We start from the raw sequence: 17,227 nt of genomic DNA on the forward strand, positions 1-17,227 counted from the left end.
TTGAAAAGTCTGATAAAAGTTATTATTATAGCATTAAATAATTCCGTAATGTCCAAATAAACCCAATTGGCAAAAGTATTGTTAGTGCATTAATGTACTATATTTTACATCCATTATACTTCAGCACAAGGTGCCATAATATCACTATTTTTTTTCCTACATCAATAATATATATTACAATATAAATCCTGATCTGTTTTTAACTGAAGCTCTTCTCTTAACATGAGCCCATAAAAGTAGGCCATCACGCTCAAACTACCCAAACACCCGACTACACCCGACTACCCCACAGGAAGAAACACACACTGCTAACACCACATCACACAGTGTGAAAGTGTGACTGTTTCAGATTTGATCTTATACAGGATTGGATTGGTTTGATTCTTTTTTTTCCCCTCTGATCTAATCAAGCATATTCTGCTCATATTAATCAAATTCCAGTAGCAGTATTACAGGAGACCAAGCAATTGTGAGGTGCTGAAGTAACAATCAAAACGTAACAACCAAATATGCACCACATACCAAATATTATAATTTAACCACAATTCCAAAATCAGAAAAATCCACAATATAGATAACAATAATGTCCAGGTAGCCAAAAATGCAATTTGTACTAGACTGATGCATTTAGCAACCACGCTAAATGCAGACAAAGACACCTTTTACACAAACATATTTAGAAAAAACTGAATGCATTGAGTACACTGAGAAACCAAAAATTTAACTAGCTAGCTTTTTTCACCTGAAAAAAAAAAAAAAAAAAAAAACATTTAAGCATTTGTAGCCTAAAATGTCACCAGTGACTAGAGAACCACAGTGCATATCAATCTGATATCATCATTATACACTGACATAATTACCATAACGATATCCTGATACTGCAGGCTGGAAACAGGATGAGGAGATATGGTTCTGTCTGACTTTACTTTATCTAAAAGGTGGAGTGAAATCTTGAACTTAGGGGCTTTGGTAGCTATTTATTTAGTTGTCTATGTTAGTTAGCATTGCTGATGGAATTAACTTATATAGGTAAACAAATCACTCTGCTACTACGGTGCTGTTTTTTTTTTTTTTTTTTTTTTTTGTCAGGATAAGTGTGCTCCTCAGTTCGGCCCAAAAAACAACTTTTTTCTCCCTTACTTTTAGGAAAACAATGAAAACAATTTATTATTTGGGGCTTTGGTAGGTATTTATTTAGTTGACCTAGTGATCCTTTAAGAAAACAACTACATTAATTAGAGGGAAATATTGAATGTGGTGTAGTAAGTTAGTTAGTAGTTAATTAGTTAGTTAAGTAGGTAGCTAATGAGTTAATTATTTAGTATTGATGGTAGTATTGTAATGTTGAACAATCACTCTGCTGCTACTGTGTTGTTTTTCTTAAAGGAGTGTGTTTTTCTCCACAACTTTTAAGAAAGCAAAAACCTGATTACTTGGGAGCTTTAGTAGCCATGTATTCAGTTAACCCATTTATCCTCTTAGAAAACAAATTAATTAGAATTAAATCTTGTATGGGTAGGGGTTTTTTAGTTAGTTAGTTAGTTAGTTAAATATTAAGTTAGTTCATTAGCTATTAGTTATTTAGCATTGCTCATAATATTGTAAGCTTAAACAATCACTCTGCTAGAATAGTGTGCTCCTCAGTTCGACCCAAAAAAACAACTTACAAAAGTAGGAATGCAACAACAACAAATAAAACTATAAAAATAAAAATAATTAAAGTGAATGTAAGTTTGTTTAAATAAAAAAAGCATGTGACTAGTAATAAAGTACATTATGGATATGCATTAGGACATTAGGACTAAACAGAAAGCCTTTATTTAACACTACAGCTGACATGTGAACCTAGATATTTAATTAGAAAACAAGTAAATGAATTAGAGGGAAATCTTGAATGTGTGCAGTTTTGGTAATTAGTTAGTTAATCAGTTAGTTAGTTAAGATTGCTGGTGACATTGTAAGCTTGAACAATAACTCCACTTCCACTTGCTGCTGCTACTGTGTTGTTTTTGTTGTTTTTAGGATAGTGTGCTCCTCAGTTTTCTGAGCCAGGAAACAACTTACAAACTTTTAGGAAAGCAAAAAAACAGAATATAGAATAAAAAGTATAGATAATTTGAACATATAACTAGTGAAAATTAAATTAGGGATATGCAATAACGTTACAGACATTAGGACTAATTATTTAGGAATTATTTAAGGCTACAGCTGACATGTGCACCTAGAGCTTTAATTAGAAAACAAATGACAAACGAATTAAAGGCAAATCCTGAATATGTGGGGTTTTAGTAGTTAGTTATTTAAATAGTTAGTTAGCACTGCTCGTGGTATTGTAAGGTTGAACAATAACTCTGCTGCTACTTGCTGCTGCTGCTACGGTGTTGTTTTTGTTGTTGTCAGGATAGTGTGCTCCTTAGTTCCACCCCAAAAAAACTACTTAAAGAAGTGTGTTTTTCTCCACAACTTTGAGGAAAGCACGGTTGCTCGTTTGTTTCGGGTCTCAGGCAGGCAGGTGTTTATTAAAGTAGCGGGGGAGGACTTTTCTCCTTCCCGAGTTCAGCTCGTCCTCTGTGGGATAGGAGCTGGAGGAGCTGCGGGCTCGGATAGATCAGCCCTGAGCTCCGGGAGAGGGTTAATAACAGCAGACAGCAGTAATAAAGAGTTGGAATAAGTTAATAACCTATAATTAAAGCGCTGCTGTGCTGTATTAATTAGATATGTGTTCGGCTAGGTTATGTGTTCTAGGTTATAGTTTAGGTTAGCAGGGCAGGCTAAGCGCGGTGTTAGCAGCGCGGTGTGTACTTTACTCTTACCTGCACAAACTCTCTCCTCCGCCCGCCAAACTCCCTCCAGCTCACCGCCCCGAGCCGCCCGCAGCCCCGGCACACATCCCGCTCTCCCGCAGAACCCGGCCGAGCCCCCGCAGATCCCCGCGCTCTCTCTCACTCCGCCGCGCGAACGCCAAAACTTTTCTTTTGTGTCTGAATTTCAGCGCAGCTCCGCTCTCACTCCGCTCTCTTACGCCATGATGAGAATCGTCACTCCGCTCGTGCGCATGCGCAGCGCACACGCCAGCACACCGCCATCTAGCGGCGAGCACGCGCTCAAACATCAAAACATTATGACCACCTCCTGTGTTTTTACAAACATTGTACTTTGCTTTAATTAAGAGGGATTAAGAGGGAATGACAGTACCGTTGTAAACAGAACAGTACCTGTATAAATATGAGTGCAAATATACAGGTATAAAAGCTTAAGGCTGGTTAAGTAAGTTAAATGAGGTCTTTTTTTATTATTATTATTATTATTAGTAGTATTATTATTATTATTAATAATAATAATAATAATAATAATAATAATAATAATAATAATAATAATAAACAACAAAAACAACATTATTATTGTTATTATTATTATTATTATTATTATTATTATTATTACGGAACTACTCTGCTGGATTTTCTCAGTCACCTTTATGAGGTAGAATCACCTGGAATTCAGGCATTCAGTTAACAGCTGCATTGTCACAGTGTGTTTGTGAAGAGGTAGAGTTGGAGTGAAGCTGAGGTAGAGTTGGTATACAGTGAATAGTCCTATTTGAGTAATGTTTTAATACACAATATGGCAAGAACTGCTCAACTAAGTAAAAAAAAACTTTGAAAGAATGTTTAGGTTCAGTCAAAAAGACCATAAAAAAGATGAATGATGAAACTGTATAGAAAGAGTAAGAGTTTTCTCTGTTGCAGAGGATAAGTTCATCAGAGTTACCAGTTACCAGACTCAGAAATCTCAAGTTAAAAGCTCCCCAGAGCACCTAAATTCTTCACATTTTGGTATTTTAGTTTGTTTAACACATTTGTACTACAGTTTACTGCATGATTCCTTATGTGTTCCTTCGTAGTCTGGATCACTTCGATTTAACTCATTCTAAGTGTGTTTTGAGTGAGACCATAAAGGAATACATTGAGACCACAAAATAATTATGACATTTTATTCTAATTTATGATAATAAACTGCTCAAAATAATCTCACACTAAATCAAAAAGTCAGACAGGAATGTCCCTCCCCTCCCTCCCTAAAATTACTAAAATGACTGTAATTACCCTCCTGCTTTTTCTCTCTGTCCCGCTCCGCGTGCTCTCCGGCAGAGGGCAGTGCGCTGCCGCTGCTCGCGCGCTCTCTGTCTCAGTGGAAGGTAAAGTGGATGTGGGCGGAGTCTGAGAACAATCGCGGTGAGGAGACGCGCCGCTCCTGAGCTTTTTTATTCCCCACCTGTTTTCTGAACCCCGCCTCCTGCGCTGCGATTGGTTAACAGTTTACTTTGTTAATTACATTCATATACACATTCATTTACATGTTTTCATTTAAGAGGACCAATTGTACCATTTGCATTAATAAATATAATATTTTCAGTAATATATGAGAATATTAAGAAAATTTATGAAGATAATTTATGCGTATTTTAAGTTTCCAAGCTGTTGCCTTCATCTAAACAAAAATATCCTGGCAGAATATTTATATACGTTACTATGTAAATTATTTTTATCATGATATTTCTGAGATGGTTACATTAAAATCATGAAAAAAATATTATTAAAGAAAGAAAGAAAAAAAGAAAGAACTATTAATTAATGGCAGTGTGGGGGCGGGGCTTGGTCGGAAAACAGGTAGGTAAATAATAATAAAAAAGAAAGAAAAAAGGAAAGAAAGAAAGAAAGAAAGAAAGAAAGAAAGAAAGAAAGAAATATTAACCAATGGCAGTGTGGGGGCGGGGCTTGGTCAGAAAATAATGACCACTGGGGTAAATAATAAAAATAAAAAGAAAAGGAAAATAAATAAAGAAAGAATGAAAGAAAGAAAGGAAGAAAGAAAGAAAGAAAGAAAGAAAGAAAGAAAGAAAGAAAGAAAGAGAGAAAGAAAGAATGGAAGAAAATAAAGAAACGAAGACAGAAAAAGAAAGAAAAGAATGAAGGAAGAAAGAAAGAAAGAAAGAAAGAAAGAAAGAAAGAAAGAAAGAAAGAAAGAAAGAAAGAAAGAAAGAAAGAAAAGAAAGAAAGAATGAAAGAACTATTAGCCAATGGAACTGTGGGGTAGGGACAGGTAGGTAAATAATAGTAATAAGAAAGAAAGAAAGAAAGAAAGAAAGAAAGAAAGAAAGAAAGAAAGAAAGAAAGAACTATTAACCAATGGCAGCGTGGGGGCGGGGCTTGGACCGATAACGGGTGGGGTAAATAATAGCTGCTTGGCAACGGAGCGCCGGAGTCCTGCATTCACCGCGTCTGCGCTTCTGAACAGTTCAGCAGCTTCTGCTCCAAAAACAGCGCGATTTATTACAAAACCAGAGAAGAAGAAGCGATTAAACTGTACTAACTGGAGTTACCTGTGCAGGTTTAGCGGGAAACACCTGCAGACCGGACTCTCACTCATGACCCCCCCCTCTTATCTCCAGCAGCAGCAGCGCGCGGATGGAAGTGTGTTACTCGCTGATCCCCACAAAGGAGCAGGGCTAGCCGGGTTGCCAGATTGCACCGTTGTCAGACGGAGGAGCGCATAAACCACCCGAATTAAACTGGAGGAAAAAGGTGGAGGAAGCTGAAGTGCAGAAAGTGAAGGAGCGGGTGAGGTGGCCGGGCTGATCATGGTGCTGGTCATGGTGCTGGGGTAGAGCTGGACAGGCTGGCTGGAATCTGAGTGGCAGTTTTTTAGAGGAGGGATTTTGGTGGCACCATGAGCTGCTTCTGCTCGGTCCAGGAGGAGTTCTACTGCGAGGTTCTGCTGCTGGACGAGACCAAGCTCACCCTCACCTCTCAGCAGCAGGGCATTAAGGTCAGTAATGCTCACTTTCTGAATCAATTCCATCTCTCCTTCTGTCTCTTCTCTTCTTTGTATGGTTGCCATTCAACCAGACAGGCAGAATCCCCCCAGTTATCCCCTTATTCCAGAGCCAGGCTCTCACTCACAAGTATTCCTGTGCCACTGCCACACCTATCAGACAACACAATGGTAACACTTAGAGCTGGGCAATAAATCAATATCAATAGATATTGTGTATTATAAAATGTTTAATAACGATGATACAAGTTTTTAATACATTTACAATAATTCAATATTAGAGTTGGGCAATATGACAATATTTTACATATCATGATTTTGTTATTTGACTCACAATACACTGTTTTTCTATACTCTGAACATGTTATAGATAACGTCAGTGCTGCTTTTTAACTGGACATCATCTGTAATCATAGTGTCGACGACACTCCTTTTATCCTTTTATCTTCGTGATGGCTCTACTCAACTTTACAGAACAAGAAGAAAAAACATTGAAAGCTTCTAATTAATGGAAATCTTTGTAAAATGATTTTATTCTATACTAAGTTATGTTATGACGATATTTGTTGGTCCATTTATCATGAAATTCTGATACAATTTAAAGAACACCATACATATAAATATTAAAAAAGTAAAAAAATGAAGATACAAGTTCTTTTTTGCCAAACAGCAGTTGTATATATGTTTTATATTTTAAAAAACTGGTTTAAAAACCTTTCAAGAACTACTGATGCATTATGTCTTGATGGTCTGGATGTCAAAATATGGTGATAAATATCAGGTATTGGGTAAATGTCTTTAAATATCATTATATACAATATATAAATAATATTTTGGCCATATTGCCCACTCCTTCAGTAAACATTATTTTATATTATATATTTAATTTTTTTTTAGAAGTTTGTAGGTACAGACATTATATCATAATAACATAATGTCTAAATGTTATATCATCATAATTATATCATACTACAGCATATTGTGATAGAAATTTTGCTCATTTCGTCCAGCCCAGCACCTGCCTAGAGAAAGACAGGAATCATTAATCATCAAGCAGCATCACTGTTTGCAGCACTGCAAGTAGATTATTTCCCATCATGCTTTGGGAAGAACTTTATAAAAAGAACTGTTAAACAGTGGAGCACAAACTGAAGCAGCCTTTGATCACAGCTGCCCTTGTGGGTGAAAAAAAAATGAGTGTTCACAGTGTAAATATCACTTGTTTGCATCCTTTTTTTTAATCTAATTTTTATTTGATCTTCAAGATAAGAAAAAGTACCACTTTAAAATAAGACTACCTTTATAAAGGGTTTATAAATGGTTTACAGGTATTATTATTATTATTATTATTATTAATGGTAAATAATTATGATGTAAATGCCTTAAAAATCATTAATAATCAGTTATAACACGTATATAGAAAGGGCAACAGTATAGGGCTTACGGGATTTTTAAGGCAGTTACAACCTAATTAGTAACCATTAATAAACTAATTGTAAACCATTTATAAACCCTTTATAAAGGTAGTCTTATTTTAAAGTGGTAATACATTCACTTTCCACATCTCCTTTAATGTTCTTCTGTGCGTTTAGCTTGTGTCTTCAGTTTTTTTATAATGGCTCATTATGGGATTCTCTACCACGCACACATATGCAAACACACACACACACACACACACTCACTCCATTACCCATCAGCTGTATCAGGTTGCTCATCTGCTTTTAATTGTTAATGCTAAGAGGAACAGGTGGGCCCTTGGGCAGTGCTGTTCAATATGAGTCTTATATGAGTAGAGCTGGGCTGGACGAGTTCAATAATATATCACTTCAATAATACTTATATACAGTAGACTTATATACTTTTTTAAAATAATAATGCATTTAAAAATATATATATATATATATAATTGAATAATTACTTTATTTCAGTAATTCAGTTCAAAATGAAACTCATATATTATATAGACCTTTTTTAAGCATTATACAATAAAAGAAAACAAAAGAAAAATATTTATTTTATTGTTGATAATTATGGCTTACAGTCAATGAAGACACAAAAATCAGTGGTTCAGCTGACAATTTCTATGGACATGCGGATTTTATTTTCCAGCAGGAAAATGCCAAAAGTACCAATTGGTCTTATATAATATTCTAGTTCTCTATGACACTGATTATTAGGTTTTCATTGACTGTAAGCCTTAATTATCAACAATAAAATAAATAAACGCTTTAAATAGATCACTCTGTGTTTAATACATCTATATAATATATTAACTAAAGTAACTTTAAGATGTACTAGTGTATATACTGTATTACATGTTAAAATATGTTTAAACTCCAGAACCAGCTGCTGTAGGAATAATGACATGGGGAAAGGGTGCAGCGGTTGACTTTTTAACCCCTTCTTCTGGGCGTGGTTTCACCAGGAAAGTATGCAGGACTGAAGAAAAAAAAAAGGCAGTAAATAAGAGAAGCATGCGGTCAGTGAAAGGCCACTGTGAAGAGCAGCTCTTTGATGGAGAGGGCGGCTCTTTGAGCTTCAGAAGTTATGTTAGGTCTAAACTGCATTTAGAAGCTGTTTGAAGGATACGAAGGATACTTTTGAAAACACGAGGCTGTACAATATTAGGACAATTATTGTGATATAAAAAAATAAAAGGATTTTCACCAGATTTCTCTAAAATACCACCCAGAGTTTACCATTGTAAAAAAACATGATTTTTGAACTTGGTTAGTTAATCTATCTATCAGCTCCAATATTCTCTAAACACAGTTCCTTCATATTGTTCGGTAGTCTTTTAGGACTTTTTTAATGTAATGTTGGGTTGTTTGAGTGCCTGGTTTTCTGGATGTGTGCCGTGTGACAAAAAACAAGCTTCCTTTTTATTTTTCTGTAATAGGAATAACCTTTTTAGGGGTTGGACAATTAAACTGAAACACCTGTTATTTTAGTGTGGGAGGTTTCATGGCTAAATTGAAGCAGCCTGGTGATCAATCTTCATTAATTGCACATTATTGCACCAGTAAGAGCAGAGTGTGAAGGTTCAATTAGCAGGATAAGAGCACAGTTCTGCTCTAAATATTGCAATGCACACAACATTATGGGTAACATATCAGAGTTCAAAAGAGGACAAATTGTTGGTGCACGTCTTGCTGGAGCATCTGTGACCAAGACAGCAAGTCTTTGTGATGCATCAAGAGCAACGGTATCCAGGGTAATGTCAGCATACCACCAAGAAGGACCAACCACATCCAACAGGATTAACTGTGGACACAACTGTTTCCACCAGAACTGTCCGTCGCCACAATAAATTATTGTGGTCTAAAACCAGGTGTTTCAGTTTCATTGTCCAACCCCTGTACATGTAATGTAATGATATATTGTGATATCGATATTCTGTCCCACTCCTAGTTACCAGTTAACACTTTATGAATGACAGCAGGAGCTTCTGGTCCACCTGGCATCTTGCGCTCTGGGACTCTGGAGCTGGAAAGCTGCTATCGGGTCTGAGCAGTGTTCCTCTTGTTGTGGAGCCACACACTTGCTCATTCACACACACACACACACACATATATTCCTTACAAAGAGCCCATTGAGTTTGCCCACAGGGTGTGCGGGATTCTGAGCGAGGAACAGAGTGGCTCACGTGTTTCCATCGCTATAAAAGAAAGACGGCTGGGGGGGCGGCGGCTCAGAGCAGAGAGGCGGGGTTTGTTTTCTCTGGCCGGTGCAGGCCGGGACCTCCTGACACTCCGCCGTATTTTAACAAAAACAAGACTTCACGTTTTTAACCCCCAGTCCAGTTTCAATCATCCTCGTTTTTGCCAGTTTCCTCCCACACAATGCTTCCCTCACTGCAGCAGGTTGCATCTCTGAAGGGACAATAAGCCTGGGATGTGTTTCATGCCCCAAGAATTTGGTGTTGTGTATCCTGCTAAGTGCCCTCTAGGCCACTGCAGAATTGGAGGTTTGACAAAACAGCTTTCAGTCTTGGCCTTAAAGAGCCACTAAAGCTCTAAACACAATTTTCGAAGTAATGAAACATACGAGTCCTGCTTAAAATGATTAGAAACCTTACCTAACCTTTAAAAAAACACTTTTATTTTGGTAATATTTTGAAACCTCTTAGGTTCAACTGTGCTATAGGCATGCGCTTCATGTTCTATATCAGTTCGCTACCTTCCCAAACCTTTCAGTCTTTATAAACTATCAGATATGGTAGCTATCCTTAAAACTAGTTTGTTTACTAAAATGACTATGCTGAAGTAAATGTACCACTAAAATTGCACTGTGTGAATTGGGTCTGTATGTTATTGAAAAAAAGAACAACATTGCAAATATGTTTTTTTTTATATATATATTTTTGTTGCAGTATTAAAATCACAAAAAAATTACCAGAAGACAGTGATGTCACATGTTAGAATATTAAAAATGCATTCTGTGCATCCAAAGATTAAAGAGTAAAAAAAACAATGATAATAACACAATATATTGTATGGCCCCTTTGTGCAATCTGTACATTGTGTCAAAATGCAATGTTGAATGGACCAATAGAAATTAATAATTTAATTTTTTTTTTATGTTAAAAACTATTTTTTTGTGGGAGAGCAGCGATATGTGATGGTATGTCTGGAGAAAGTTTGGAGTGGTGTTTAATATCAGGATCAGTGAAAGTGTTGCTGGTGAGAAATCAAAATTCAAAGAATCTTCTCCAGGAGAAGCTGGAGATTTAGGAAAGCTGGTGAGCTCACCTAGGCTGGAAATCAATAGCCAGTCTAGCACATGTAGCACAGTGATATTACCCACTGCAGCAGGAGAGCACAACCAGCCTCATACTGGTGAGTCAGCTCCCAGTACCAATTTAAAATGAGGAAATTAAAGATAGATGGATAGATTGATCATATCTGACCATTCCAAGTTGATATCTGGCAACCATATCATATCATAACGATATAAACTGAAATACAGTGCTGAGAATCACTTATAATGCTTGGTATCAGCTTATTCAACTTACTACTTCTTTATAAACTGTCTGTTTTCCAGCTGAAAGATAAGAGCTGTACAGAAATAGGATAGTAATGTTAGCTGAGCCGACTTAGCATTCTGTCTTTCTGTCTTTCTGTGCTTTTAATAAGGCTTTAATTTAATGAAGAAGTGTTAAAATTATGTGTGGCATGTAGGCCTGTCACGATAATTACATTATTGGTGTATCATACTTATTGATATATCGTGCCTTCTGTTGGAGCTGTTTAATAGTGGTTTCATCATGTTTTATAAAATTCGTAAGCAGATTATATTTAAATCACATTTATTATTTATTTAAATCACATATCTAAACTCCAAATACACCAACACACCTATACAATTAACCAAATAGTTAATTTCCAGCTGTGGATTGCTTATTATAGCATATCAAAATTCAAAATTGTGTATTAATTTTAATAGCTTTATGCCTGCTATTGTTGCAAAAGTAATTGTTTTATACTGTATTTAAGGTTTGGTAACGTGAGGTATTTAATTTTGGCATGCTGTATTCAAGCAATTATAAATAATTAGTATAATTAATATAATATAATAACTAGTACCACACCACCATTCAGATTAACACAAGCAACCCACTAAACCTGTGTTGAAGCAGAAGCTTCTTGTGGAGCTCGGTGCCCAACAACCTGAAGCTGGGCCGAGTTCATCACAATATTAGGGGTTCCTTATGGTTTGTTTGCTGGGGGTGTACTGGTAACTAATTAGCCTTCTGGCACTTGATAAGTGCTTGACAAATGAGTTTTTCAGGAAAACCAGAGTGACCATATGGCAGCGTGTGAAACAGGGCACACGCAGCCACGCTAACAGATACACTAGTCCCATTAGAAATCCCATTAAACGCAGCGCCGAGGTCCCTGATCCCGAGACTGCATTAGTCCCACTTCAACCCAGTCAAAGGGAATCTGTTCCATCTCATCACACCCCAACTACACAGGGATTCCTCCTCCATTGTGTGGCGGCAGCGCCAGTGTGTGTCGGGCACCAGGCACGCTCCCAAATACAACACCCTCACCCTCTAACGGAGAGATGGGTGTGGTTGGGGAGACTGGGCTGAATCAGTGATGGTTTGGTGGTTTTGAATATTTTTCTAATTTTGACTTTTCCTTGCATATCAATGTTCTGATATAATAGTTTTAAATTACATCCATTTCCCTGATTTGTTCTCCCAGTTTAACAAAAAAAGGATAAGATAATATGATACAGATAAAGAAATACAATAAAAATGATACTTTTATACTTTATTTGATTATTTTTATTGTATTTTTTATCTGTATCATATTATCTTATCCTTTTTTGTAACTTCTGTAACTTCTGCCGAGTAGCATCACAGCGCTAACGCTCGGAGGAAAGCGCAGCGACTCGGTTCCGATACATCAGCTCACAGACGCATCGTGCTTATTGACATCATCCTAGGAGTGATGAGGGGAAAGAGAGAGCGCCATCTACCGTACCCTCCCAGAGACAGCAAGGCCAATTATGCTCTTTCAGGACTCAGCTGATAGCAATCTGCATGACCAGATCTCCTGATCTCCTGATCATAATAGCAGCTCCTTAGAATGCCTTAGATGTTTACAACTTTTACAAACACTAGCATCCTTTTGTCTGATCTGTATTTACATTTTCAAAACTCTTAACACGCAATACACAACATCTGTCTGTTGTGGACTATACTGTTGATACAGTTCTATATTGCTATAGCACAATATGTTTTCAATTAACATTTTTTAAATGTTTTTTAAACTTTTTTGATCTTATTTATGATACAGATCACGTTCTTACAATAAGCAAACAGTTCCAGAGTTGCTCTAGCTGGTCTAGATCTGGTTGTTTTCACACCTGCTCAATTGAACCAGATTAAGGGTCCAAACCAACCAGAGTCCGTTTTAATCGAACCAAATAGTGCTGGTGTGAAAACGCCCTTAAAAAACATCAAGTTGGTTTGGGCAGCAGCCTGACAGACAGGCTGTGCATGTTTATCCCATCCTGTTTGTTTCATTTATCCCACAAATCTGCAGAGTTAAATCCTTTTGACATAATCTAACCCAGCACGTTCTCCCACTGACCACAGATCCAATTCTGCACGCATGAACTTCAGACTCGAGGTCACACACCTGATGGACAGTAATGTCATTGTCTGAATGCTCTCACGCGCTGCTGCTTTTTATTGCTTTTTTATTTAGAGTTATTTAGAGACACTTTTCAAAATAAAAGCTCTTTAAATGCTTCTTTTGTGTGATGATGTTAAAAAAACTATTTTTGCTTATATATATATATATATATATATATATATATATATATATATATATATATATATATATATATATATATATATATATATATATATAAAATATCTTATTTTTAATTGGAATTTAATGAGTGTGAAGAACCTTTGAAATGACCTTTACAGCTAGTGAACATCTTTTTTTTTTTAGACCTGTACAAAAATCTACACATTTATATTTATCTCACAGACACTGGATCCCTACTGGCTCATTAGTAGTGCACTGTATAGAGGGGAATATTTAGTTTAGTAAGGGCTTCTTTTACTCCTGGAGTGTGTGTTACATTGTGTTGTATAATACTGGTCCATCTCAAACAATTTAAATACTATAAAAACTTTATTTCAGTAATTCAGTTCAAAATGTGAAGCTCTATATTATAATATATATATATATATATATATATATATATATATATATATATATATATATATATATATATATATATATATATATATGTATTGCACACAGAGTGATCATTTTAAGCCTTTATGTCTTTATTGTTGATGGTTATGGCTTACAGAGTATTATATTATAAGACCAATTGGTACTGTTTTGTCAGTGTGGGCAGTGTGCCAAGTCCTGCTGGAAAATGAAATCCGCATCTCCATAGAAGTTGTTATCAGCAGAGGGAAGCATGAAGTGCATCATCACTCATCACTCAAAGAACCCTTTGTAGCATCATTATTTCATAAGTGTAAGTGGATATAGCAGGTGTTTCCTATATTTTGGACAGCCAGTGTTCGACGAAACAAGCCGTTTGATGCTGATGGTGGTTGCTTTCAGTGAATGAAAAAAATATATCCAACATTGGACCCAACATTATTTCATATCCTTCCCTTTAACCTCAAAATAGCTTCAATTTGTCCTTGAATGGACTCAGCCCAGTCCACCGCAATGGTATTACCCCTCAGCTGTGTTGAGGTGTGTTCAGGTCTGGTGGTTGGGCTCTGTTTGTTCTAATCCTGCAGGTATTCAGGTCTTCAGATGGTTGGAGCCGTGGCTTGCCCACTATTTGGTTTCCAATGACGATGTTTCAGACAGCAAGCAAATACAGCTTCAAACAGGAAGCACATGCAGTGATCAGAGTTTCCCTTAAGAGTCATGACCAAGTGTGCGAGAAAAGTGTGTGTTAGAGTGCGTGTTAGAGTGTGTGTTAGTGTGTTAGAGTGTGTGGGTGGGGGTTTGATTTAGTGGTGAAGTTTATGGCCCTGTTGGAGACAGGTACAGGCATTCTCCGAGCCTGCTCTTTGAATGCCTGGGGAGCATTAGCATTAGCGTTAGCGTTTAGCGTTAGAGCTGATCTTCTGTAACATACACTTTAACCCCTAGATCTCACATTAACCCCTACCATTTTTTAAAATCATGAATCAGAAGATTGTGTTGCTAGGTGGTTGCTGTGGTGTTGCTAGGTGGTTGCTATACAGTTTTCCTGTTCGTTTCCTGGTCGTTATGCAACAGCAAGCAGTAACATTCATTAGTTTGCATTAAGTTTACACTGACGTATCATGTCATCATGCGATTGGTCGTGTTGTCACTATACCAGTATTATAAATTTCAATATGATACCTGCCTAAATATCTCAATACTTTTAATATCATTACTGAAACAATATCACAGCAAAAAATGAAAATATCAGAAATTTACAGAATGTCTAATGTCTAAGAAAAGAGCCTCTCCTTACCAGAAAATCTTAGAAAAATATATAAAATATTAATGATGTCATTAGCCCCACCCTTAAACACGCTCCCAGTTGAAATTAAAGTTCAAGAAAAGAACCAGAGTCAGTGTTTTGATTCACTCGATCACAAAAAAATGGAGAGGATTCCAGAAAATAAGGCATTTAAAAGACATTTAAGCTTTAAAATCTACTGATATTTGGTGAATTGTCATGTGATCTATTTGGGGTTTGGATGCTTTGAGGAATTTACTTGATAGGTTAAGTGTAGAGTTGACTGAAGTTCATTAAGTGATTTGGTTCAAGAATCGAGTGCAAATTGGAATCAATGATTCTAAACATTGTTTAAAGTCCACTTGCGTTAATATGGGGAAACTCTGAGAAGACACAGAACTCTCCTCATACACTGGATTTAACTTCAGAATGCATGAATTGGCAGTGGATTGTCAACACATGCATGTGCCCATTGTGCGTACACCCCTGCTTGTTAAGGGAGCGTTGAAAACATGTTTAGGTAGCTGCGCTGTTAAAATAGCAATCCTCCAAAGTGAAAGCACACCTGGCTCTTAAAAAGGGAATAGCGAGTGACAAGCTGATCTTTTTATTTATTTCATGTCACCCCCAAAACAGACCCATGATTAATTAAGATAATTGTGCGTTTCAAGCTGCGCAAGGCATACTTTTCCAGACGTTATAATAGCAAAGACATACTTGCTCATTTATAGAATGCTAAAATAGGGCCCATACCCATTATTTACCCCTTATCCCACCTGCTAAAGACAGGTCAGTCTGCATGCTGCATGCTGTCTGGTAAACCATTTGCATCACATTCTTACTAAACCCAGTCTTTCAGCTCTAAGCACTCATTAGCAACAATTAGCATCAAAGTGCTCAGTCACAATCTGCATGCAACCTGAACAGGGAAATGAATACAAGTACTAATAAATAATAAATAATACAGTACAGACAGTGCTACCTCCAGTAACTGACTGTGGAGAAAGTTCACTGACCTTCAGCACATCATTAGGATAAAATAAAACCCCATGCTATAAAATAGACCTGTCTGAAGATCCTCATTACAGATCACAGGGCTACAGGACCTCGGCCCTGTTTACGAAGGCTCGGGCGAGAACGTGAGGGCCAGGATTTAGCCGGATTTCTGAGGAATGAGAAAAGAACACTGCAATAATCTCCGCATCACCGCCTGCCTTCAGGCCCCAGAGGAACCAAAGCTCGTCTGTCGAAAATAGGAATTAACGCTGATAGCACTGTTTTCTTTCACCTGAACGCCTTAAAGGCACGCACACGCCGAGATTTATGACACAAATTCCATTTCCCTTCTGTATGCAGCGCTCACTGCTCACACACCTAGTGACACAATAAGATACACATTCATCATTCAGTCCCTATATCTGAACTGAAAAAGCTTCAAACCCAAGTGCAGCTATTTGAAGAAATATAGTGTTGTATTTTTAGCTCTTAGAAGTTGATGTCTTTCACAGATTTACAGTTTTACTGAGCAAAGAATGAAAAGACCCTTTGTTCATTTAATTTAAGTCAGAAACTCAATATAAAGGCATTTTCACACCTGCCCCTTTAAGTCTAGTTAGACTGGATTCTGGTTCGTTTTCACTATTGGTTTCATTAAGGTGTAAATACAGTAATGGCACTCAGATATGGACCAAAACCACCACATCAAGACCTCAATCCCAACCCAAATCCAAACACAACACAGCACAACAATTAACACAACCTAACCAAAACCCAAACCCAACCAAACCCAATCCCAACCACGCCCATTTCCAAACACAACACAACACAGCAGTTAACACAACCTAATTTAACTAAACCCAATTCCAAACTCAAACCCAAACCCAACCCAAAACAACACAACAGTTAACACAACCTAACCAATACCCAAACCAAACGAAACCCAACCTAAATCTAACCAAACCCAATCCAACCCAACCCAACCCAACCCAACCTAAACTAAACTAACCTAAACTAACCTAAACCAATTCAAAACAACCCCTGACAACACAACAAAACACAACCTCCCCCAACCCAAACCTAACCGAACCTGACCAGACCAGACGAAACCCAACCTAACCCAATCCAATCCAATACTCAAACCCAAACACAACCCAAGACAACATAACAAAACACAACCCAAACCCAACCCAAACCTAATCTTACCCAACCCAACCTTATGCAACCCAACCTAACCTAATCCACCCCAACCCAACATAACCTAATCTAACCAAACCTAACCTAAACCATAGGCAAAACACTTCAAATATCTGGCTGCTAATTTTGAAATTCCATGGTTTTTACTGCTGTAGAAGTTAAGCCTAGTCTGTTGTAATTTTCTGTCTGTAGTTACTTCACCAATAAC

The 17,227-nt window shown here is 37.0% G+C and overlaps 1 protein-coding gene across 1 annotated transcript in view; it reads left to right on the forward strand.

Moving 5' to 3' along the window:
• Positions 1-5,233: 5,233 nt before the first annotated feature.
• epb41l4a (erythrocyte membrane protein band 4.1 like 4A) overlaps positions 5,234-17,227 on the forward strand; it is a 63,079-nt gene continuing 51,085 nt past the window's right edge. The window contains exon 1 of the mRNA XM_022680884.2: positions 5,234-5,826. Coding sequence (XP_022536605.2) covers positions 5,728-5,826 — 99 coding nt within the window. The 5' untranslated portion in view covers positions 5,234-5,727. The remainder of the gene's footprint in view (positions 5,827-17,227) is intronic.

This window comes from Astyanax mexicanus, chromosome 20, assembly GCF_023375975.1.
Source record: "Astyanax mexicanus isolate ESR-SI-001 chromosome 20, AstMex3_surface, whole genome shotgun sequence".
Taxonomy (NCBI): domain Eukaryota; kingdom Metazoa; phylum Chordata; class Actinopteri; order Characiformes; family Acestrorhamphidae; genus Astyanax; species Astyanax mexicanus.